General features: G+C 41.7%; 1 protein-coding gene across 7 annotated transcripts in view; it reads left to right on the forward strand.

Annotated features, from left to right (window-relative positions):
- The window catches only part of Srpk2 (SRSF protein kinase 2), a 191,658-nt gene that overhangs the window by 131,272 nt on the left and 36,129 nt on the right, over positions 1–24,257 (forward strand). For all 7 annotated transcript variants that reach the window (XM_048339832.1, XM_048339834.1, XM_048339833.1 and 4 more), the window contains 4 exons: positions 3,568–3,676; positions 4,334–4,421; positions 4,644–4,731; positions 7,710–7,816. In XM_048339832.1, coding sequence (XP_048195789.1) covers positions 3,568–3,676; positions 4,334–4,421; positions 4,644–4,731; positions 7,710–7,816 — 392 coding nt within the window. The remainder of the gene's footprint in view (positions 1–3,567; positions 3,677–4,333; positions 4,422–4,643; positions 4,732–7,709; positions 7,817–24,257) is intronic.

The raw sequence follows: 24,257 nt of genomic DNA on the forward strand, positions 1-24,257 counted from the left end.
CAACCTAAGGTGTGTGTGTGTGCACGTCCGCACGTGCTCCGATGTTAGTCTTGGGCTTGGACTCAGGGCCTAAGCTCTGTCCCTGACCTTCTTTTTCTTTAAGACTAGTGCTCCACCACTTGAGCCACAGCACCACTCTGGCTTTTTCTGAGTGCTTTATTGGAGATAGGAGTCTCACAGATGCCAGACACCAGTGGCTTCACACCTGGAATCCTAGCTACTCGGGAGACAGATGTGAGGATTGCAGTTCAGAGATAGCCCAGGCAGGAAAGTCCTTGAGACAGTTAATCACTAATTAACCATCAAAAAGCCAGTGGAGCTGTGGTTCAAAGTGGTAGAGTCCTAAGAAGAGTGCCCAAATCCAGATCCTGAGTTTAAGCCCCACCACTGATTTAGGGGGAAAAAAGTCTCACAGACTTTCCTGCCCAGGCTAGCTTCAAACCATGAGTCTCAGATCTCAGTCTTTGAGTAATTAGGATTACAGGCATGAGGCACCAGCACCTACCTAAGATTTGATTTTTAAGAAGCAAAGAAAAAACTTCAAAGTAATAAGTGTGTTTAAAAAAATAAGTAGCACAGTAATGAAATACAGATGTGTTAACTGAGTCCTCATGTCATGGTGGTCCTCAAGTACTTGAATCTTTCTAATACTCTCTTTCATGCCATTAGCAGGATCCATGTGTATCACTGTTATTATCCTGTATTCCTTTGCTGTCTGTGGGTATAGCAATAATATTAGCTGAAAAAGTTATTTCATGAGAAAGTCTGTATAGAAATACACAGTGTGTGCCCTGTACTCTTACTGAGACATTAGGATAAAGGAATCTGCTTTAATTTTAACTTTACATTTCCCAACTTCTTTCTGCCTTTTTCTTTCTTCCTTATGGAACACCTATAATAAACTATTTAATAGAGTGCTCTTAATTCAGACCTGGTAAAAGTTTAGCTTTGTTTCCTTTTTTTTTTTTAAGTTAATGGTTTAAAACTGTGCTGGAAACTCAGAACCTAATTCCTCCCCCTCCCCCTCCCCCTCCCCCTCCCCCTCCCCCTCCCCCTCCCCCTCCCCCTCCCCCTCCCCCTCCCCCTCCCCCTCCCCTCCCTCTCACCCTCCCTCTCACCCTCCTCCTCCTTCTCCTTCCCTCCTCCTCCTTCTCCTTCACCCCTCCTCCTCCTTCTCCTTCACCCCTCCTCCTCCTCCTCCTCTCTCTTCCTCCTCCTCCTCCTCTTCCTCTCTCTTCCTCCCTCTTCCTCCTCCTGTTCCTCCTCCTCCTCCTGTTCCTCCTCCTCCTCCTGTTCCTCCTCCTCCTCCTGCTCCTCCTTTCTCTCTTCCTCCTCCTCCTCCTCCTCCTCCTCCTCCTCCTCCTCTTCCTCCTCCCTTCTCTCTTCTCTCTTGTTACCTCCTCCTCCTTCCTCTTCATCTTCTCTCTCCTTTTTTTTGGGCCAGTCTTTGGGCTTGGACTCAGGACCTGGGCACTATTCCTGGCTTCTTTTGTTCAAGGCTAGCACTCTACCTCTTGAGCCACAGGGCCACTTCCAACCTTTTCTGTTTATGTGGTGCAGAGGAATCGAACCCAGGGCTTCCTGCATGCTAGGCAAGCACTCTACCACTAAACCACATCCCCAACCCTCCTAATTTCTTTTAATTGTCTAGAGAAGTGAAAGAAAATTAAGCAATATGCAGTTTAAAGTGTTACATTAAAATGAAAGAATGAGCAATATCTTTCTAAATTAGGGAAGCATTATTTGTTTTAGAAAATGCTGAAGAAACTAAGGGAGCTGATCATCAGTGCCATATGCCTATAATCCTAGCTACTCAGGAGGCTGAGATCTGAGCATTGAGGTTTGAAACAAGGCTGGGCAGACAAGCCTGTGAGATTCTTAGCTCCAGTTAAACACACACACACACACACACACATACACACACACACACACACACACACACACACACACACACACACCCCAGAAGTGCAGACAAGCCTGTGAGATTCTTAGCTCCAGTTAAACACACACACACACACACCCAGACACACCCAGAAGTGCAGACAAGCCTGTGAGATTCTTAGCTCCAGTTAAGCACACACACACACCCCAGAAGTGCAGGTATGGCTCAAGTAGTACAGTAATGCCTTTGAACACGAGTCTCTGAGTTCAAGCCCCAGTACTGCGCCCCCCCCCCCCCCCAGATTTTTACATCTGGGCTGCCCACTGCCAACATCTCATCCTCCTATACCATTTCTTGTATGTTTCACAAGAATGATGTCACACGACCTTTGTAGCTTATTTATTTTACTTAGAAGTGCAAGTGAAGCCTGACATTGGTGGCTCACGCATATCCTAGTTACCCAGGTGGCTGTATCAGGGTTCGAAGCCATCCCAGGCAGAAACGTCCATGAGACACTCATTACTAATTAACCACCAGAAAACCCAAAGTAGAGCTGTGGCTCCGAGTGTTAGAATGCTAGGCCTTGAGTGAAACAGCTCAGGGACAGTGCCCAACCCTTAGTTGAAGCCCCATGACCAGAAAAAAAAATAAAAAAAAAAAAAAGCAAAGTGAAGGCCTTTTCACACCAAATGTCCATGAAGCTTCCTTTCTTCTGAGGAGAGACTATCTTTACAGGATATACGTGCAGTCACTTTCCCATTGATTTCTTCATTTCTAAAGAATGAAGGGGGAAGTTTCTGGTTGAGTGATGTGGGAGTAAGGCCAAGTTGGATAGTAAATACTATACAATTTCCTATTGGCTAGTCATAAACTGTGCTAATACATGAAAAGTTAGTTATATAGTGTCAGCACTAACCTGTAATGTAAGCACTGTATACTTTTAACCTTTAATTTGGTTAGTTTACTTGTACAGAAGCACAACTTATTACTTGGAAGAACAACGTTTTTAAATGTTAAAACTTGGAGTGTGGGCTGGGAATATGGCCTAGTGGCAAGAGTGCTTGCCTTGTATACATGAGGCCCTGGGTTCGATTTCTCAGCACCACATATACAGAAAATGGCCAGAAGTGGCGCTGTGGCTCAAGTGGCAGAGTGCTAGCCTTGAGCTAAAAAGAAGCCAGGGACATTGCTCAGGCCCTGAGTTGACGGCCCAGGACTGGCCAAAAAAAAAAATAAAATAAAAGATTATCAGATGCTAATGACCTATAAATAGTCTGGCTACTTTGGAGGCTGAGATGGGGGTATGATAGTTTGATCAGGGCAGGGGAAAAACATTGTAAGAGCCCCTTCTCTCCTTGAGGAGGGCACCGTGGTGTATAACTGTTATCCTAGCTCCAATAGTGGGATCACAGCCCAGGTGCACATCTCTGAAGGAAGGGAGACCTATCTCAGAAATAACCTATTTAGGAAAGGACTGGAGCTGTATAGCTCAGCAGCAAAGAACCTGCCTAGAAAGCATAAGGCCTTGAGTAATGCTAAAAAGGAAAAGAAAAAAGGGGAAAAGGAGAAGAAAAAGAAAGGAAGGAAGAATGAATGAATGAAAGGAAGGAAGAAAGAAAAACTTAAAAAGGAAGAGAGGAAATATATTACTGTTTCCCTGAGATTTTGATTTTTTTTTTTTTAAGGTGGCTATCATCCAGTGAAAATTGGAGACCTGTTCAATGGTCGGTATCATGTCATTAGAAAACTAGGATGGGGGCACTTCTCTACTGTCTGGCTGTGCTGGGATATGCAGTAAGTGTTTTTTGTTACTTATACAGCTTTCTGGTCTAGTTCAACATCTGTTTTCTAGGATGTTATTATGGCTGAGGGTCATTCCTACTTCATTGTGGCATGTGAAGTTCTCCTTAGCATAGAGTTTGTTGCTCTAAGATTTATCCCTACTAATTTGAAATTCATTTAGTTTTTTTTTTTTTAAAAAATACTAACTTCTGACTTATTTTTTTCTGAATCTTACTTGTTTTGGAAGTTGATTTTCATAAGGGTTATATTACTTTTCTAGTCCCAGAAATAGGAATTAAAAAACTTATATCCTCCTTTTTGTGACATTTTGTGGTATTTTAAGATTTTTAAGGCCATGATATATAGTACATAGCTTCACTGCTGCTCAGTCCATATATACTTGTGCATTGTTCATGTGCATATAAACTAAAAATGTGTTGCAAGGAACACTTTACTGTGTGCAGTAACTGACATTTTTCTAGTCCATATTAATAAGAAAAAAATAAATGTAGCACAGAAGAGATGAATCACGCAACTATTATTTAATTGTGGTCCCCAAATTTGAAAATAGTATTATAAGGAAAAACTAACAGTCCTTAATTATTGGCTAGATAATATAACAGTTACTTCTTCTGCTGGTAATATAATTATTTCTACATTTTTTTAAAGGGGGAAAAGATTTGTTGCAATGAAGGTTGTAAAAAGTGCCCAACATTATACAGAGACAGCCTTGGATGAAATAAAATTGCTCAAATGTGTAAGTACTGCAAAAATATAAATAATGTGAAAAAAAGTAAATGACTCACTTCATGAAAGGGGTCTTTTGGTGATAGTACATTAAAGTAGAGTTTATTTTTTACAAGTTCAAATGCTGAATGTTTTATATAAAAAAGTATTTTATTAGTTGGTGTAATTGAAAACAATCTCCCTTAACTCCCTTTGCTTTTATTTATTTATTTTTTGGTTTGTTTTTGCATAGGTTCGAGAAAGTGATCCTAGTGATCCAAATAAAGACATGGTGGTCCAGCTCATTGATGACTTCAAGATTTCAGGCATGAATGGAATACGTATCCTTTGCTGCTGGTTGTTTGTCTGTTTTTTTGTTTGTTTGTTTTTGTTTTTTAGCAAGGATTTATTTTACTATAATAAGCTTAAAGTAGGGAGAAATAGAAGAAAAAATAAAGAACATTTGCTGCTTCCCAGGCAGGAAATTAAGACATGATAGTTGAATTGTACTACAGCATATGTTTTAGCAGTCACCATACCTTTTTAATTGTTATTTTTAAGGTACTGTACAAAGGAATTACAACTTCATAAGTCAGGTTATGAGTACAATGCATCTTGGGCAGTGTCATTCCTTTCTTCACTTTCACCATACATTTGTAGGAGAAATGCTTTTTGGTGTGTATGCACATGTGCATATGTGATCATCCTGGGGCTTAACGCAAGGGCCTGGCACTATCCCTGAGCTCTTGTGCTGAAGGCTAACACTTTACCACTTGAGCTACAGATCCAATTGGAGATAAGAGTCTCACAGGACTTTCCTGTCCAGGATGACTTCGAGCAGAGATTGTCAGGTCTTAGCCTCCTGACTAACTAGGATTATAGGCATGAGCCACTGATTATCAGCACTTTTTCTTTTCCCTATTTAAAAGCAGGATTATTTTAAGCTCCTATTAATTTTTATGTGCTGCTGTATCCTCTTCATATTAGGCCTCTAGGATTGTTGTAAAGTCATAAGATTATTACACAATTTCTATCTTATAAAGAATAGTAGGGCTGGGAATATGGCCTACTGGCAAGAGTGTAATTCCTCAGCACCACATATATAGAAAACGGCCAGAAGTGGCGCTGTGGCTCAAGTGGCAGAGTGCTAGCCTTGAGCAAAAAGAAGCCAGGGACTGTGCTCAGGCCCTGAGTCCAAGGCCCAGGACTGGCCCCCCCTGCCCCCCTCCCCCCCCCCCAAATAGTATATCTAGATTAGTCTGGTCTGTGAGGGTATTGTTTTTTTTTAAAATGTGTTAGCATATTCATATCTTTTTTTTTTGGGGGGGGGGGGGGTTAATCCTGGGGCTTGGACTCAGGGCCTGAGCACTGTCCCTGGCTTCTTTTTGCTCAAGGCTAGCACTCTGCCACTTGAGCCACAGCGCCACTTCTGACCATTTTCTGTATATGTGGTGCTGGGAAATCGAACCCAGGGCCTCATGTGTATGAGGCAGGCACTCTTGCCACTAGGCCATATCCCCAGCCCTATTCATATCTTTTTAATTGTTATCTCAAACTGTTGTACATGAGAGTTCAATTTAACAATTATGTATGCATACAATGCATTTTGACCAGAGTTACAGCATTCTCTGCCTCATTTATCTTATCCCCACCTGTCTCAGCAAGTTTCCTAGTCCCATTTTCATGTGTGTGCATTGAGTGTTATGACTGTTTGCTTTCAATTCTTCTGCCCTCCTCCTCTGACATCCCTCCCCCCAAATCAAGATATATTTCAGGTTTCTGTTAGTTAAACTGTTCATATTGGAAGTGATTTTTACACCATGGAATCTCATTCCTGTGTTTATCATCCTGTGTTTATCAGTTTGATTTTGTGTGTGTGTATGTGTGTGTGTGTGTGTGTTCCTGGGGCTCTGTACGTGTTTGTGTTTACATTCATGTTTACAATTTAGGTCTAACAACTGTGAGAGAACACATGTAACCCTTTGTCTTTGTGAGCCTTATTCCTCCTGGTGGATGAATATAATTCCATTGAATGTGTGTGTACATTGCATGTATATACACACACTTAATCTAATCTTTGGATATTGTGAATAGTCCCGCTTTGAACATGGATATACAGGTGCTTTATTGTATCCTGACTTGAATTCCTTCTTGTAAATGCCCAAAAATGTTATTACTGAATCATAGGGTAGTTTTCTTTTGTGTTGTGAGTAATCTCCTTACTATCTCCATAGTGGTTGAACTAATTTATATTTCCGCCAGTAGTGTATTAGGATTCCTTTTTCTCCATATTCTTACCATCACTTGTTGTTTGTATTCTTTTTTTTTTTTGTTTGTTTTTTTTTTTTTTTTTTGGCCAGTCTTGGGCCTTGGACTCAGGGCCTGAGCACTGTCCCTGGCTTCTTCCCGCTCAAGGCTAGCACTCTGCCACTTGAGCCACAGCGCCGCTTCTGGCCGTTTTCTGTATATGTGGTGCTGGGGAATCGAACCTAGGGCCTCGTGTATCCGAGGCAGGCACTCTTGCCGCTAGGCTATATCCCCAGCCCCCTGTTGTTTGTATTCTTAATAATGGCCTTTCTGACTGAACTGAGATGTAATCTCAATGCTGTTTTGATTTGAATTTCCTTTATAGCCAGGGATGTTGACATTTCTTCATGTATTTATTGGCCACTTTCACTTCTTCTGAGAATTGTCTGTAGCTCCTTTGTGCATTTATGAATTTGGTTATTGAATATTTGGAGTTTAAATTTTTAAGCTGTCTATATTTCTGGTTATTAGACCCTTGTCAGAGGTGTAGCTGGAGCAGATCTTCTCCCATGCTACAGGCTGTCTTTTCAGCTTAATGACCATATCATATCTTAAGATAGTTTTGAGTATGCATTAAATGATGCGTGGTACATAAGTGCTTAGTAAAATAGTGTTCAAAAATTTCAGTGAGAAGGGCTGGGAATATGGCCTAGTGGCAAGAGTGCTTGCCTCATATACATGAAGCCCTGGGTTTGATTCCTCAGCACCACATATATACAAAAAAGCCAGAAGTGGTGCTGTGGCTCAAGTGGCAGAGTGCTAGCCTTGAGCCAAAATAAACCAGGGACAGTGCTCAGACCTTGAGTCCAAGCCCCAGGACTGGCAAAAACAACAACAACAACAAAAAAAACAAATTTAAGTGAGAAACAGCAACTGAGTACTTTGATATTAAATGGTATTGTTATATACTTTATAAAGAAGGTAATTTTTGCAAGTGACATATTGATGCTGCTTTTCGTAAATGCCCTAGTCCAGAAAATGTATCATCAAATGGTCCTTAACCACTTCCTAGATGTCTGCATGGTCTTCGAAGTGCTTGGCCACCATCTCCTCAAGTGGATCATCAAGTCTAACTATCAAGGCCTCCCTGTTCGTTGTGTGAAGAGTATCATTCGACAGGTGAGGCTTCTGAGAAGGTCCCATACATTGTATTCAATTGGCTAGCTTTCAGCCTGGAATACTGTGGGCTTTGTTATATTTCTTTCCCCCACACCTTTACTTTTTGAGTTAGGGTGTGCCTGCACAATCAAGGTGGCCTAAAACTCACTGTGTAGCCCAACTTGACCTAAAACACATGATCCTTTTTCCTCAGCCTCCTGAGGAAGTAGGCCTGAATTTCTGCTCTTAATAAAATAGTGAGTAACATCTTGAACTCTTAATCCATTTTAATTTTTCTATTTTTTACATTTAACTCACTTTTGAGTTTAATAATGATTTTTTTCTGTTCTTTTTCTTACATTAGTTATTTTTATACTCAACTTCAAAGCCCAAGGGGGTTGCGATTTAATGTGTCCATCTTAAGTGTCCAGTGCTTCCTGTTCAGAGTCACCCTTCCGGTATTCTCCCTCATCTGTTCCCTTCTCCCAGATTTATTTCATATTTCCCACTTCCTTTATCATGTAGGACCTACATTGAATATTTTTGCTGTATTTGTCCTTCTTTTTTCCCTTTTTAATTCATTTCTTCCTCTCCTGCTTTCCTTTCTTCCTTACAATCTTTTTTTTCTTTTTTGCCAGTCTTAGGGCTTGAACTCAGGGCCTGAACACTGTCCCTGGCTTCTTTTTGCCCAAGGCTAGCACTATACCATGTGAGCCACAGCACCACTTCTGGCTTTTTTTTCTCTATGTGTGGTGCTGAGGAACCGAACCCAGGGCTTCATGTAGGTGAGGCAAGCATCTACATCTAGGCCATATTCCTAGCCCCTCCTTACAGTCTTGCTTCCGTTTCTATTACTCATTTTCTTTTTTTCACATTTACTATTTTTATTCTATTAGGTAAAAAGTCTTGTCTGAGACCATTTCTGGCCTTTTTCAGTTTAGAAAACTAGCCTACTGAGTTATTACTTTGACGTCCTGTAAAATATGTGTGCATGTAGTATAAAATATCATTATCTATCTTACATATTTGTTTAGCTTACAAAGATAGTCTGAACTTGGTGTTCTTCAAATGGAAATGCATAAATAGTTGTTTTTCAGTTTTTTTGTAATTTATTAATTAAAGAAAAGTTTTTTTTTGACAAGTTGTTGTGCAAAAAGGGTACAGTTACATAGTAGGGTAGTGTATACATTACTTGTGATATCTTACACCCTGTTTTTCTTTCCCTTCCCTAGGTCAGGTAGACATATATATAATACACAATGTATCAAGAACATAATACAGTATCCACGTGGCCAAGCCCAAGAAAATTCGCCTAGGGCTTTAAATGTAATGTCGGTATTAGACAATATGTCGACAGTAGTCTTATATGAACATACATACATAGCTTTTGGGCTATTGTATTCCACTGAGAGGTCAAATTTTTTTTTTTTTTTGGCCAGTCCTGGGGCTTGGACTCAGGGCCTGAGCACTGTCCCTGGCTTCTTCCCGCTCAAGGCTAGCACTCTGCCACTTGAGCCACAGCGCCGCTTCTGGCCGTTTTCTGTATATGTGGTACTGGGGAATCGAACCTAGGGCCTCGTGTATCCGAGGCAGGCACTCTTGCCACTAGGCTATATCCCCAGCCTGAGAGGTCAATTTTTGACCTTTATATGTTGAGTAGTTGTTTGGTTTTAGTTACATACTGTTGGGTCGTTGCCCCAATCCTGTGGGAAATACCATTTGGCAAGCAGTTTTTGGTTTCACAGACTCTACTGTCTCTCCGTCACCCTTTCTTAACAGTCTTGTATCAGGGAGATCATGCCCCTTTGTTTTCTGTGTTCTAGGCTTGTCTCGCTCAACATTATTTGTTCAAGTTCTGACCATTACCCTGCGAATAACAATATTTCACCATTCCTAATCGCTATGTAGTATTCCATTGTGTATAGGTACCATATTTTTTGGATCCATTCATCTGTGGAGGGGCATCTGGCTTGTTTCCATATTTTGGCTATTGTGAGTTGTGCCGCGATAAACATGGAAGTACAAATGTCTTTTTGATATCTTGGGACCTGCTGTTCAGGATAGATGCCTAGGAGTGGTATGGCTGGGTCATAGGGTAGGTCTATGTTGAGCTTTTTGAGAAACCTCCATACTGTTCTCCAAAGTGTTTGTACTAATTTGCATTCCCACCAACAATGGAGGAGGGTTCCTCTTTCCCCACACCCCCTCCAGCATTTGTTGTTGCCTGAGTTCAGTGTATCAGGCCATTCTAACTGGAGTGAGGTGGCATCTCAGGGTTGTTTTTATTTGCATTTCCTTTACTGCCAGGGATGTTGAACATTTCCTCATATGTTTTTTTGCCATTTTTATTTCTTCTTTTGTGAAGTCTCTCTTTAGCTCCTTTGCCCATTTAATAATTGGTTTATTGGACTTGGAGGGGCTTAGTTTTTTGAGTTCTCTGTAGATGACAGATATTAGGCCTTTGTCTGTTGCTGTGCTGGTAAAGATCCTTTCCCAAATGGTTGGCGGTCTTTCTAGTTTGGTGGCTACGTCCTTAGCTGTGCAGAAACTTTTTAATTTGTAGTAGTCCCATTTGTCGAGTCTCTCCCTTATTTGTTGTGCCCCTGGGACTCGATTCAGGAAGTTCCTTCCTGTGCCTATAAGTCCTAGCGTCTTTCCTACTCTGTCCTTCAGTAGTTTCAAGGATTCAGGTCTGATATTGAGGTCCTTGATCCATTTTTTTTTTTTTTGGGGGGGGGCAGTCCTGGGCCTTGGACTCAGGGCCTGAGCACTGGCCCTGGCTTCTTCCCACTCAAGGCTAGCACTCTGCCACCTGAGCCACAGCGCCCCTTCTGGCCGTTTTCCATATATGTGGTGCTGGGGAATCGAACCGAGAGCTTCATGTGTAGGAGGCAAGCACTCTTGCCACTAGGCCATATTCCCAGCCCTTTTTTGAGTTGATCTTGGTGCATGGTGATAGGCTTGGGTCTACTTTGAGTTTTCTGCATATGGCTGCCCAGTTCTCCCAGCACCAGTAGTTGAAGAGGCTATGTTTATTCCATTATATGTCTTTAGCTCCTTTGTCGAATATCAGCTGACTGTAAGAGTGCGGTTTTATTTCTGAATCTTCAATTCTACTCCATTGGTCTTCCGATCTGTTTTTATACCAATACCAGGCTGTTTTTGTTATGATGGCCTTGTAGTAGAGCTTGAAGTCTGGTATTGTGATACCTCCTGCACTGCTTTTTTTGCCTAGAATTGCTTTGACTATTCTAGGTCTTTTGCTGTTCCATATGAATTTATGGATTACTTTCTCTATTTCAGTGAAGAATGTGACTGGGATTTTGATAGGGATTGCATTGAATTTGTATAACAATTTGGGAAATATGGCCATTTTCACTATATTGATTCTGCCTACCCATGAGCATGGGAGGTCTTTCCATCTCCTTGTGTCTTCTTTGATTTCCCTTATTAGATTTTTAGTTTTCATTAAATAGGTTCGTCACATCCTTGGTTAAGTTGATCCCTAGGTATTTTATTCTTTTTTTGGCTACTGTAAGTGGAATTGTTTCCATAATTTCCTTTTCTGTTTGTACATTGCTGGTGTACAGTAAAGTTGCTGTCTTTTTTGGGTTGATTTTGTATCTTGCTACTTTGCCAAAAAGGTTTATTAGGTGTAGGAGTTTGGGGACTGAGTTTTTTGGGTCCTAAAGATATAAGATCATGTCATCTGCAAATAGGGATATCTTGATTTCTTCCTTGCCGATGTGGATCCTTTTGATGTCCTCCTCTTGCCTTATTGCTATGGGTAGGAATTCCAGCACTATGTTGAAAAGAAGTGGGGAGAGTGGGCATCCTTGTCTTGTTCCTGAGTTTAGGGGCAATGATTTAAGTTTCTCTCCATTTAATATGATGTTAGCAGTTGGTCTGTTGTATATGGCTTTTATTGTTTTGAGGAATGTTCCATCTATTCCTGTTCTTTTCAGAGCTTTTAATAAGTATGGATGTTGTATTTTGTCAAAGGCTTTTTGGGCATCGACTGAGATAACAGTGTGATTCTTGATTTTAGTTCTGTTGATGTGGGGAATTACATTGATTGATTTATGGATGTTGAACCATCCTTGTGACTGTGGGATGAAGCCTACTTGGTCATGATGTATAATTTTCTTGATCAGTTTCTGGATCCTGTTAGCTAATATTTTATTGAGGAGCTTTGCGTCTGTGTTCATTAGTGATATTGGTCTGTAGTTCTCTTTTTTGGTTGGGTCTTTGCCTGGTTTGGGGATGAGTATGATATTAGTTTCATAGAATGAGTTTGGGATTTCTCCCTCTGTTTCTATTTTGCGGAAGAGTTTGAGGAGTATTGGTATTAGCTCCTCACTAAAGGTTTTATAGAATTCATTGGTGAATCCATCTGGGCCTGGGCTTTTCTTTGTTGGGAGGCACTTGATTACCCCCTGTATTTCACTGTAAGTTATTGGTTTATTTAGTTGATTTATTTCTTCTTGGTTCAGTTTGGGCAGTTGATACTTCTCTAAGAATTTATCCATTTCTGTAAAATTATTGTTTTTTACTGAGTAGAGGTTCTGGAAATAGTTCCTTATGATTGTTTGAATATCGTGTGTACTTGTTGTAATTTTTCCGGCGGAGTCCCTGATGTTACGTATATGAGTCTCTTTTTTGTAAGTCTTGCAAGGGGTCTGTCGATTTCATTTATTTTGTCAAAGAACCAGCTTTTAGTCTTATTTATTTGTTGAATGGTCTTTCTATTTTTCAATCAGATTAATCTCTTCTTTGATCTTTGTGATCTCTCTCCTCCTAGTCATTTTGGATTCAGTCATTTCTTGTTTCTCCAGTTGTTTTAGTTTTATCGTGAGTTTATTTACCTGCTCTGCTTCCATTCTTTTAATGTGAGTGCTGAGGGCAATGATCTTGCCCCTCAGTACTGCTTTAGCTGTATCCCATAGGTTCCTTTGTCATGTATTTTCATTGTCATTGTGGTTTATGAATTCATTAATTTCATCTTTAATTTGGTCTGTGGCCCAAGTGTTAGATAACACTGAGGGGTTTAGCCTCCAAGAATGTGTATAGCCTCTGTGGTAACTGTTGTTATTGAGGGTTACCTTTATTCTACTGTGGTCAGATATAATACATGGACTGACATCGATACTTTTGTATTTGCTGAGGTTCATTGTGGGGGCTATGACATGGTTTATTTTGCAGTATGATTCATGGGCTGCTGAGAAGGTGTATTGGGTCTCTGTAGGGTGAAAGATTCTGTATAGATCTGTCAGATCCATTTGGGATGTGGTGTTACTTAGGTCCTCAGCTTCCTTGCTGATCCTCTGGGTGTTGGATCTGTCTCTTGGAGAGAGTGGGGTATTAAAGTCTCCCACTATGATTGTGTTTGGGTCTATCTTGTTCTGTAGTTTTGTGAGAATTTGCTTGACATACGTAGGGCCTCTTTTGTTCAGTGAGTATACATTTATCACTGTGATGTCTTGATTCTGGATTTTTCCTTGTATTAAATGTAGTGTCCTTCTTTGTCTTTTTGAGTTGATTTTAATGAGAAGTCCAGCTTGTCTGAGATCAGGATGGGTACTCCTGCCGTTTTGGTAGGTGCGTTTGCTTGGAAGATCTTGCTCCATCCTTTCATTCGGAGCCTGTTTTTATCCCTTGCTGTAAGATGGGTCTCTTGTAGACAACAGATGGCCACTTTTTGTTTGTTGATCCACTCTGCCAGTCTGCTCCTCTTTATCGGAGAGTTTATACCGTTTATATTCAAAGAGATCAAGGATGAATGTTTTTTCCCCTTCCATTTTCCTGTTAGGCTGTTTTTCCTCTGGTTTTTTTTTTTTTTTTTTTTTTCCTTCTCCTTGTCTTTAGTGAGCTGTTCTTTCTGTTGGGTTCTGGCTATTGTAGTTTCTTTCTGTTTCTGTCTGTGTGTCCTGTACGATTTCTGTTGGGTGGGGTTCCCCTCTTAGAATTCACTGTAGGGGTGGTTTTTTATTCACATACGCCTTTAGATCCTCTTTGGTATGGAAAGATCTGTTTTTTTTTCCCTCGAATATGAACTCTAGCTTTGCTGGATATCTTATTCTGGGTTGGCAGTTGTTGGCCTGTAGGACTTGGATGGTGTTCTTCCATTCTCTTCGCGCGTGGTAGGTTTGTGTGGAGAGGTCTGCTGTTAATTTGAATCCTTTTCCCATTGTAATTTCTTTCTTCGCTTTGGCTGCATTCAAAATTTTCTCTTTATTCTTGAGATCTGTAGTCTTGATTATTATGTGCCTGGGCGAGGATTTTCTAGGGTCTGGTCTGCCAGGCGTCCTATAGGCTTTGGTTACCTGGGTGAGGTCCCTTGTGAGATTGGGGAAGTTTTCTGCAATCTCTTTATTGAAAATATGTTGAAGCCCTCTGCTCTGGTATTCGGCTCCTTCTTCTATTCCAGTTATGCGCAGATTATATCTCTTGTCTTTGTCCACTACCTCCTGGATTATTCTGCCCTGGAGCTTTACCGTTTCTTGGAGTGTGGTAATTTTCTGGTTTTGTCGGCTGCATCATCGTCCAAGAGAGAGATTCTTGCTTCAAAATGGTCAATTCTTTGTGCTGTGGATTCAAGTGTGGAGTTTATGGATGTCAGGGAGCTATTTATGGTTGCCAGATCAGCTCTGATCTTGGAAATTTCTTCCTTTAAAGAGTTGTATTTCAAATCTATTTTTTCGTGCATTTCACTTCTCAGGATGTTAAGGTCTTCTTTAATGGAGGTTTGCACTATATCCATTTTTGCTTCCATTTCTTTCTTGGTTTCCTGAAGGTCCTTCAAGACTTCCATTCTAAACTGGAATTGTTTTGTGATTTCCTTCCTGAGGCTTTCCATCATTTCTGATATCGTAGCCTCAGTTGCTTTTTTATTCTCCATCTCCTCTTCGGTTGTACTGCTTTTTGGAGCTGGCAAGTTGGCTTGCCCTTTCATGTAGTTTGCAATATTTCTTTGTGATTTGCACATCTGGGGATCTGTAGGTGGTTTCCTTGGGTTGGCTTTGTGCTGCTTCCCACTGGTCCGTCAGTGGGAGACTTGTTTGTGTCTTGGCTCTGGGTTTGAGTTTGGTTGTTGAACCTTACTGCCCAGTGGGTGAGCGTGACTGTCTTGGTTGTTGCTGGGGTTGTCACCCTCACTGCACTTGGTTGTGGGTAGGTTCTGTGTCTTTCTCTGCAGGATAGTGTCTTGCCGCTGTGTTGTACTGACCCTAGCGTGCCCCTGGTGGGGCTTTGCGGGTCGCTGATTCAGTGTGGCGTGGATGCTTTTCTCTTCTTCGTTCTTTTTTCTGCTCGATACCTTGGTCAGAGGAGCTCACCTCTCAGATTAAGCTTTGCTGCTGAGAGGCAGTTTGTCCACCTGTGTGGGTTGCTCAGGGGCCAGTGTAGTTGAGGGGCAGCCCACCCACCTGTGCGATATGCGCCTACCAGAGCTGGCGCTGCCGCTGGGGTGCCCTGCTCACCTGTGTGAAGTGCGCCTGTCAGAGTGGGCGCTGCTGCTCGGGTCCCTGCCCACCTGTGCGAAGCTCCTGCGGAGGTTTGGGCAGGAGGTCCTCTTGCTGGAGCGCTAGTATGCTGGCCCACGCTGGGCCTGGGGGGGGGGTGGGCGCGTGCGTGTGCACTCTAGTGCTTCCTCTGGGGGTGTGCTGCCCCGAGCTGTTGGAGGGTGCTTGTGCCCTCTTGCGAGTTTGCTGTGGGGGGTGATATGCGTGAGCCCCAGCTGGGCCAAGTGTCTGGGCGTGGGTTGGTGGCCACAGACTCTGTCCCTCAGCTGTGAGGGGCGCGTGTGTTCGGGCCCAGTGAGCCTGTGACTGCTGTTCAAAAAGTCCGAGAGGACCAGGTGCCTCAGGTGGGGCTTCCAATGCCCACCAGTCCCTGGGACCCTGTTGGGGAGGGGGTGGGTCCGCCCGGCTCAGGCTCCTCTGCTGCCTTGGCGCTGCTCCGCCCCTGCTAGCTCCTGTGTCCTCCCAGAGTCTATAGGGACCTTTTGCCACCTGATTTGTGGCTGGCTTTTTTGTTTCCTCGGGGTAGGGAGGAGGAGAGAGGGAGCTCTAGATTCTTTGTAGGTTTGGGGTCTCTGCTAGAGCTGGTCTCCCACAGGGGATGGGGGGTAATGGGGAACTTACTGGTCCTGGATTGTGTCAGCGTCCCGCGCCACCGTGGGCTTTTTGGGGCTGTGGTGCTGGGGTGCAGCGGTCTTTTGGTGGTGGTGGCCCCGGTTCTCCCTGTCTGCACTGCCTGGTTCCCCTGCTGCTTACGTCTGGTCCCGGCTGTTCAGTCCCGCAGCTCCGGTGTCTCTGTCGGTCTGCACTCAGTTCTGGGGTTCGAGGAGCTCCTGCCGTCTGGACTCTGCACTCCTGGTGTGACATCGGCAGTTGGTTTGCTGGCACCGGGTCCCCTTTCCCAGCCTGGCCCTGTTTGGGCCAGGGTCAGCGGGTGGGGGAGGGGTACCCCGGAGATTTTCCAGCTCCGTGCAGGTTATAGGCTCTTCTTTTTTTGTTCTTTTTCGTTTCCTGAGTTCCTCTGTTGCTTCTGGTTGTTGGGTTTGCTCGATTCTTGATGGGGTGTTGGGTGCTGGAGTTCCCAGCTCACTATTAAGTTGGAGTGAGTTGGGGTGCCTCCCTACTGTGGCAGCGCCATCTTCCGAATCTCTCATTTTCTTAAATAGTTAGTTGTACTCCTCTATATACTTACTTCAGTCAACTAAATTGTGTGTATAAGGATGTGCTTCTATGTGATTATATGGGAGGCTCATCCATAGGTGAGAGAAAACTCCTTTGTCTTTCTGGGCCCGGCTTCTCTCATTATGATATTTTCCAGATTCATCTGTTTACCTGCATAATTTCATTCTTCCTGATGACTGCATAAAATTCTACTGTGTATGTATATGTATATGTATACCATGTCACATTTCTTTGATCCATTCATCCACATCTGTGCTGTTCTTTTACTTTTTTTAATTTTTATTGTCAAACTGATGTACAGAAAGGTTACAGTTTCATACATTAGGCATTGGATATATTTCTTGTACTGTTACCTCCTCCCTCATTCCCCCCTCCTCTCTCTCCTGTCCCTTTCCCTCTATGACTTGTTCAATTGATTTACACCAAACAGTTTTCCAAGTATTGCTTTTGTAGTCGTTTGTCTTTTTACCCTGTGTCTCTCGATTTTGGTATTCCCTTTCAGTTTCCTAGTTCTAATACCAATATACACGGTTTCCAATGTACCTCAGATAAGATACAGAGATAGTGCGGGTACAACCACAAGAAGGGGATAAAAGAAGATCATCAATAATAGAAGCTATGGTTTCACATCACATGTTGAAAGTAATTACAACAGTGATATAACAGTCATTTCCATAACATGGAGTTCATTTCACTTAGCATCATCTTATGTGTGCATAACGGTTCTTGTGATCCTCTGCTGTGACTAGCCTAAACCTGTGCTAATTATTCCCTATGAAGGAGACCATAGAGTCCATGTTTCTTTGGGTCTGGCTCACTTCACTTAGTATAATTTTGGCAGTTGTGGACTTTGCTGTGATGAGCCTGGGTGTGCAATTGTCTTTGTTGTATCCTGACATGTGGTCTTTGGGATAAATGCCCAAGAGTGTATTTATTTAATGATATGCTGTATAAAGCAAGCCATTTGTGAGTGGCAGACATAAATTTCTTTTTAAGGTAAGTGGTACTGCATAATTAGAAGCTGTTGTATCTAGCAAACAGTATGAAACATCAAACTTACTACTACAATAATAATTGTTGTGGTTATTTCCTTTGTTGAGCAGCAGTACTGATCAGGTGCTAATCAGGTGGTCTACCACTTGAGCCATACTTCCAGCCCTATATTTATTATTTCTAACTATTCTTGGATAGAGGGAAAACCTAAGATAACATGAGTTACATATTATTAATTATTAGTGGTCCAAATTCTGCTGATCTAATTTATAGCATAGAAATTTTAGTTTACAATACCTTCTGTATACTTGAAATTTGCAAAAAGGAGACCTTATGTGTTTTCACCACATACAAAAAGATAACGTGGCATAATGTATAGGTTAATTTGTTTGTGATCACTGCACAGTATCAAAACATGACATTACACAGTAAATATATATATTCAGTTGGTTTTTATTTTGGTGCCAGTCCTGGGGCTTGAACTTAGGGCCTAAGTACTGTCCCTGAACTTTTATGATCAAAGGTAGCACTCTACCACTTGAGCCCACAGCTCCAAGTCCAGCTTTTTGATGATTAATCAGAGATGAGAGTTTCATGGGACTTTTCTGGCTTTGAACTGTGATCCTCAGGTCTCAGCCTCAGCCTCAGCCTCCTGAGTAACTTGGATTACAGCTGTGAATTAACAGCAGCTGGCTTGCATTCAGGGTTTTTTTTTTTTTTTGGTGCCAGTCTTGGGGCTTAAATTCAGGGCCTGGGTATGGTCTCTGCCTTTTTGCTTTAGGCTAGCATTCTACCATGTGAGCCACACCTCCATTTCCTGTTTTTATTTTTGTGCCTTTTTTTTTTTTTGGTGGTTAAATGGAGATAAGAATATCTGCTTTGAACTTCAATCCTCATATCTCAGACTCTGAGTTGTTAGGATTAATAGGTGAGACCATCAGCTTCTGAGACATTCAGTTTTTATTATCAGCAATACCTGTTATCCCTTGGTGTTTGGGGAAAGAGTACTTGGGTCAGGAGAAGATGGTCTAGAGAGGGAAAGACAGTGCACATTGACTATTTCTAGATTAGTATTTTATTCAACTGCCTTACCAAAAGAGACTCACACCTAGGGATTAGTCTAGTGAAGATGCTGTAGTAAATATCTGAAAAATGGAAATAATGCATAGATGGAAGAGAATCCTTCTTATTAGCAGTGTTTATCAGATTCAGGTTGCTTCTTGTTGTTGTTTTATACAGACTGTTCTCTACTCATATTGCCTAAATTAGGAAAGCTGCCACTATGACTTACCCTGGACCACCTATTATTGTGTAATGAATAATGGCCATGAATAATTCTGCAGAGAGAGGAATATATCAAGGCTATTGTTCTTTTTGTTTGTTTGTTTGTTTTTGCCAGTCCTGGGACTTGGACTCAGGGCCTGAGCACTGTCCCTGGCTTCTTTTTGCTCAAAGCTAGTACTCTATCACTTGATCCACAGCTTCACTTCTGGCTTTTTCTATTTCTGTGGCGCAGAGGAATCAAACCCAGGGCTTCATGTATGCAAGGCAAGCACTCTACCACTAAGCCGTATTCCTAGCCCAATTGATTGGTTTTCCTGAGAAGAGAAGTCGTTAGGAATTTCTCCCCAATGTCCACACTGGCTTCAAGGGCTCTTAGATAAATATTACCACTTGGTTTCGAGAAATAATGACAAAATTAAATCTTCAGTTTTTCCTAAATACTATTGCTCCCCTTGTGATAAGTTTTTACTTTTTCTCATTTAGCCATAGGTGCCCCCCCCCCCCTTGCAAAAACAAAAAGTGTAAAGGCCACTCTGGTGCCTTCTGGGGATAGTTGTAGGGACATTCTGGATCACCTGTAGGAATTCTGTGGGGCTCAGTCATGTAATCTTAGGATTTTTATTTGTGTCCTATATCTTATTTTTTCTTTATAAAGGTCTATTTTATGTCCATTTTTTTTCTAAAACTGAAAAATAAAAGAATGATTGTGTTGACAGTATTTGTTAAAAGATGTACCTGAGGTGAAGATAATTTTTTAAAATCCTGTTGTATTAGTTAAATGGCTTTGAGTTTCTCACATAATTTAAGTAGAACTTGGCAAGTCCTGGAAAATATACTGTGTGTGCTTGCTTACTTAATTTATGTACTGTGCCAGTTCTGGGGTTTGAACTCAAGGCCTCCTGCTCTTACTTGGCTTTTTCTTCTTTTTAATTTTTTTAATTAAATTGGATTGACAAAGAGGTGTTGTGTAAATGGAGTACAGTTACATTGTTGTGCCAAGTTGCAAGACCACCACCAAGAAGACCACGGAGACTCAGACATCCCAAAATGCAATAGCAAGGCAAGACTTTATTCAAGTGGGGCCGAGGCCTGGGCCTTTTCCTACCCACTGACACAGCGGAGGTTAGGAGGCAGCCTCGAGCTGCGATTATACAGAGCTTATAAAGGCAAAAGACAAAGTTACAGCAATCAGGTGTTTAAGCAAGCAAGATTATGGGTACAAATCTGATTGGCTCAGGGCTCGAGGTATTCTAGGGGTGGTTAGAGTTAAGCATTCCCAGTCATTAGAGTTCTCAACCGGCTGGGCCCTAATAAGCTTGTCCTGGGTTTGCTCACAGGGCCTGCTTATTTTCAGGTTCACGTGGTAAAGTGGGGTTCGCCTGGTAAAGTGGGGCCTGACTTTAAAGTCTGGCACTTCAACATAATAAGCCAGTGAATACATTTCTAGTGATATTTTACACCCTCATTTTTCTTTCCCTTCCCTAGATCAGGAAGGCATATATACAATATCCAGTGTACCAAAATCATATACAGTAACCACGTAGGATTCGCCACAGGAAATTCACCTAGAACTTTAAAGATAATGTCAACAGTAGAATTCTCCTGTGTCCTTCTTTTGGAGTTATTTTTGCTTATCCTCGTCTTAATATGATCATGTGTACATAGCTGTTGAGCTATTGTGATCCACTGATAGGTTTATTCTAGACCTTTTTATGTTTAGTAGTTGTTCGGTTTTAGATACATAATGTGAAGTTGCTAACCCAAACATGTGGAAATGCCATTTGAGAAGAAGTTTGTTGTTTTGCAGACTTGGTCTCTACTGTCCTCCTTCCTCCCTAACAGTCATATATCAAGGAAACCATGCCCCTTTGTTCTGTGTGTTCTAGGCTTGTTTCACTCAACATTATTTGTTCAAGTTCTGACCATTTCCCTGCGAATACCAACATTTTATCATTTCTAACCGCTATGTAGTATTCCATTGTATATAGGTACCACATTTTTTTAATCCATTCATCTGTAGTGGGGCATTTGAGTTGTTTCCATATTTTGGCTATTGTGAATTGTGCAGTGATAAACATGGATGTGCAAATGCTTTATGATATCTTGAGACCTATTGTTCAGGATAGATGCCTAGGAGTGGTATGGCTGGATCATAGGGTGTGTCTATGCTGAGCTTTTTGAGGAACCTCCATACTGTTCTCCAAAGTGGTTGTACTAATTTGCACTCCTACCAACAGTGGAAAAGGATTCCTCTTTCCCTGCATCGCCTCCAGCATTTGTTACCTGAGTTCAGAGTATAGGCCATTCTAACAGGGGTGAGGTGGCATCTCAGGGTTGTTTTTATTTGCATTTCCTTTACTGCCAGGGATGTTGAACATTTCCTCATATGTTTTTTTGCCATTTTTATTTCTTCTCTTGTGAAGTCTCTCTTTAGCTCCTTTGCCCATTTAATAATTGGTTTACTGGGTTTGGAGGGGGTTAGTTTTTTGAGTTTTCTGTAGATGACGCATATATTAGGCCTTTGTCTGTTGCTGTGCTGGTGAAGATCCTTTCCCATATGGTTGGCATTACGTGGCTTTTTCACTCATGGTCGTCACTACCACTTGAGCTATGAGTCCAGCCTAGATTTTTGGTGGTTCATTAGACTCTTCTTCCTACTAAGTGTAAATTACAACCCTTAGACCTCAGCCATATAAGTAGCTAGAATTACAGTAGCCATCACATTAAATTTTTTTAACACTACTGAGGCTTGTGATCAGGTTTGTGATCTTGTTAGGCAGTAGATGTGCTTCCTGCTACTCAGCCACTTTTCTAGCCCTGGTTTTTGCTTTTTATTTCTGAGATAGGATCATGTTTCCTTCCTTGGCATACACTTGGGTGCAATCTACCTGTTACATATCCTGGTAGCTAGGATAACAGGTGTGCACCATTATGTCCACCACCACTACTACTACTACTACTACTACTACTATTACTACTTCTTCTTCTTCTTCTTCTTCTTCTTCTTCTTCTTCTTCTTCTTCTTCTTCTTCTTCTTCTTCTTCTTCTGTTTCTTCTTCTTCTGCTTCTGCTTCTTCTGCTTCTTCTTCTGCTTCTTCTTCTGCTTCTTCTTCTTCTGCTTCTTCTTCTGCTTCTGCTTCTGCTGCTGCTGCCGCCGCTGCCCTGGGCCTTGGACTTAGGGCCTGAGCCCTGTCCCTGGCTTGTTTTTGCTCAAGGCTAGCACTCTGTCACTTGAGCCACAGCGCCACTTCTGGCCGTTTTCTATATATGTGGTGTTGGGGAATCGAACTCTGGGCTTCATGTATATGAGGCAAGCACTCTTGCCATTAGGCCATATTCCCAGCCCCACCTCTTCTTCTTGAGAAAAGGGTTCTTGGGAATTTTTTTTTTCTGTCTGGGCTGGCCTTGAACCTCATTCTTAACCATCTGAGCTTCCAAAGTAGCTAGGATTACAGTTGTGGGCCACCAGCCTGGTTTTTCTGGTTAATTTTAAGATAGTATCTCAAGATAGTATCTCACTTTTTGCCTGGGCACATGCCTGGGTTGTGATCTGCCGATTTTCAGCTTCCTGTAGTTGCTGTAATGACAGGCATTTTCTGCCTGGGCTAGCCTGAAACTTTGATCCTTCTGATCTCAGCCTCCTGCATAGCTCTTGGGATAATAGGCACTATGCCATTTCATCCAGCTATGGGTTGAAAAAGATCTTGCAAACTTTTCTTCCTGGGATGTACTTGAACTACAATTTTCCTTTTCTTAGTCTCTTTGGTAGTTAAATTATAGGCATGAGCCACTGGTGTTCTGCAAACCACAATTATAACTTGTAGCTCTGGATTTTAAAATTCATCTCACTTGTCATAATTACAAACTCATTTTCATTCTCAAAAGTGTATTAGTTTATATGTTTTATGTATTGTGTCACCTAGTCCTCAGGATGCTACACAGAGGATAAAATTTTCCCCTAGATTCCAGTTACTGTGGTAGATCTAGAATTTCAATCTAGATAATTTCATTCCAGAGTGTATTCTGTTAGCAGTGGGGCAGTGTGAAATGTCCTACAGATAAAGAATTGGAGTTATTTCAAATCATTTTGTGTATGTGTGAAAGTGTACATTTATGTTAGTGGTAAATGAAAGTAAAGATTGTGTGTGTGTGTGTGTGCGCGCCTGTGTACATTTATGTATGTGGTGACTTAATAGTAAAGCAGGTAATCTATTTAAAAGTTAATTTGGATTTTATGAAATAGGTAGTATTGAATTGTTCTGAAGTTTGTATTGAGACTCCCCAAACCAGTGTTTCCCCAGTCCTGTGTGGTATAGCTGACCACAGCAAATTGTCTTGTTTCTTTTCACCATCTGATTTTGTCTACACTCGGTATTTATTTACCACTGTTACCATTTCATTTATCCTAGTTTTCAATGAATTCGTTGTGATTGAACCAGTGTTGTTCAGTTTTTGGACTAGAAGCTTTCATTTTAACTAAGCAGACACTTTGATATTATTGGGTTTGTTTAGCACATATGTAATTCAGTATTAATTTGAAGTTCTCCTCAGACTGTTGGATCCTCAGGTCAGAAATCTGGGAAGTGGTTCTCTTTCGAGACTGATCAGTCTTCTCCTCCAACATACTGCTAGATATAGGCCAGGTTCAGGGCACAGTTGCCTTCCTAACCCCTTCAGCAGTACAGCTGCAGGATTTTCTCATTAATTCTTAGTTATGTGAGATCTCAGAACACTAGCCTAGCACAATACCTGCTGTGAGATGGTTTTTTTTTTTTTTTTTTTTTTTTTTTTTTTTTTTTGGCCAGTCCTGGGGCTTGGACTCAGGGCCTGAGCACTGTCCCTGGCTTCTTCTTGCTCAAGGCTAGCACTCTGCCACTTGAGCCACAGCGCCACTTCTGGCCATTTTCTGTATATGTGGTGCTGGAGAATCGAACCCAGGGCTTCATGTATGCGAGGCAAGCACTCTTGCCACTAGGCCATATCCCCAGCCCCGTTTTTTTTTTTTTTTTTTAATCTTTGTGTTTTCTTTTGTCTGAACATGTTTCTTGTTATAGTGAGCATTTTCAGTATTCCTCCATCCAGTTTAACATGATAGCTTTTTCAGCCAGTTTGTAGAATTTGTCTCATGCTATTATAATGAGGATGAGAAAGTCAGTGGAAGCTTGAGCTTTTCTTTTTTTTAAAAATTAGTTAATTTATTTATTGTCAAAGTGATGTACAGAGGGGTTACAGTTGTGTAAGGGCATGAGTACATTTCTTATCAAACTTGTGCTTGAGCTTTTCTAGTAGGAACTTTCCTTGGTTTGAAGAAAGCCCCTCTATGTTATCCTGCCATATCTACAAGTAATTACTATCTAAATTCAGGACCTGTGTGAGGCTGGCCTTCTTCCTCTGTCTAGCGTCTGGTAGGTGCCTGGTTTGGACTCCCTTGTTGCTTCATTAGCTTATTCCCAACATAGAGGAGGGCAGAGTCTTAGCTTATGGGG

This window comes from Perognathus longimembris, chromosome 2 (assembly GCF_023159225.1).
Source record: "Perognathus longimembris pacificus isolate PPM17 chromosome 2, ASM2315922v1, whole genome shotgun sequence".
NCBI lineage: Eukaryota > Metazoa > Chordata > Mammalia > Rodentia > Heteromyidae > Perognathus > Perognathus longimembris.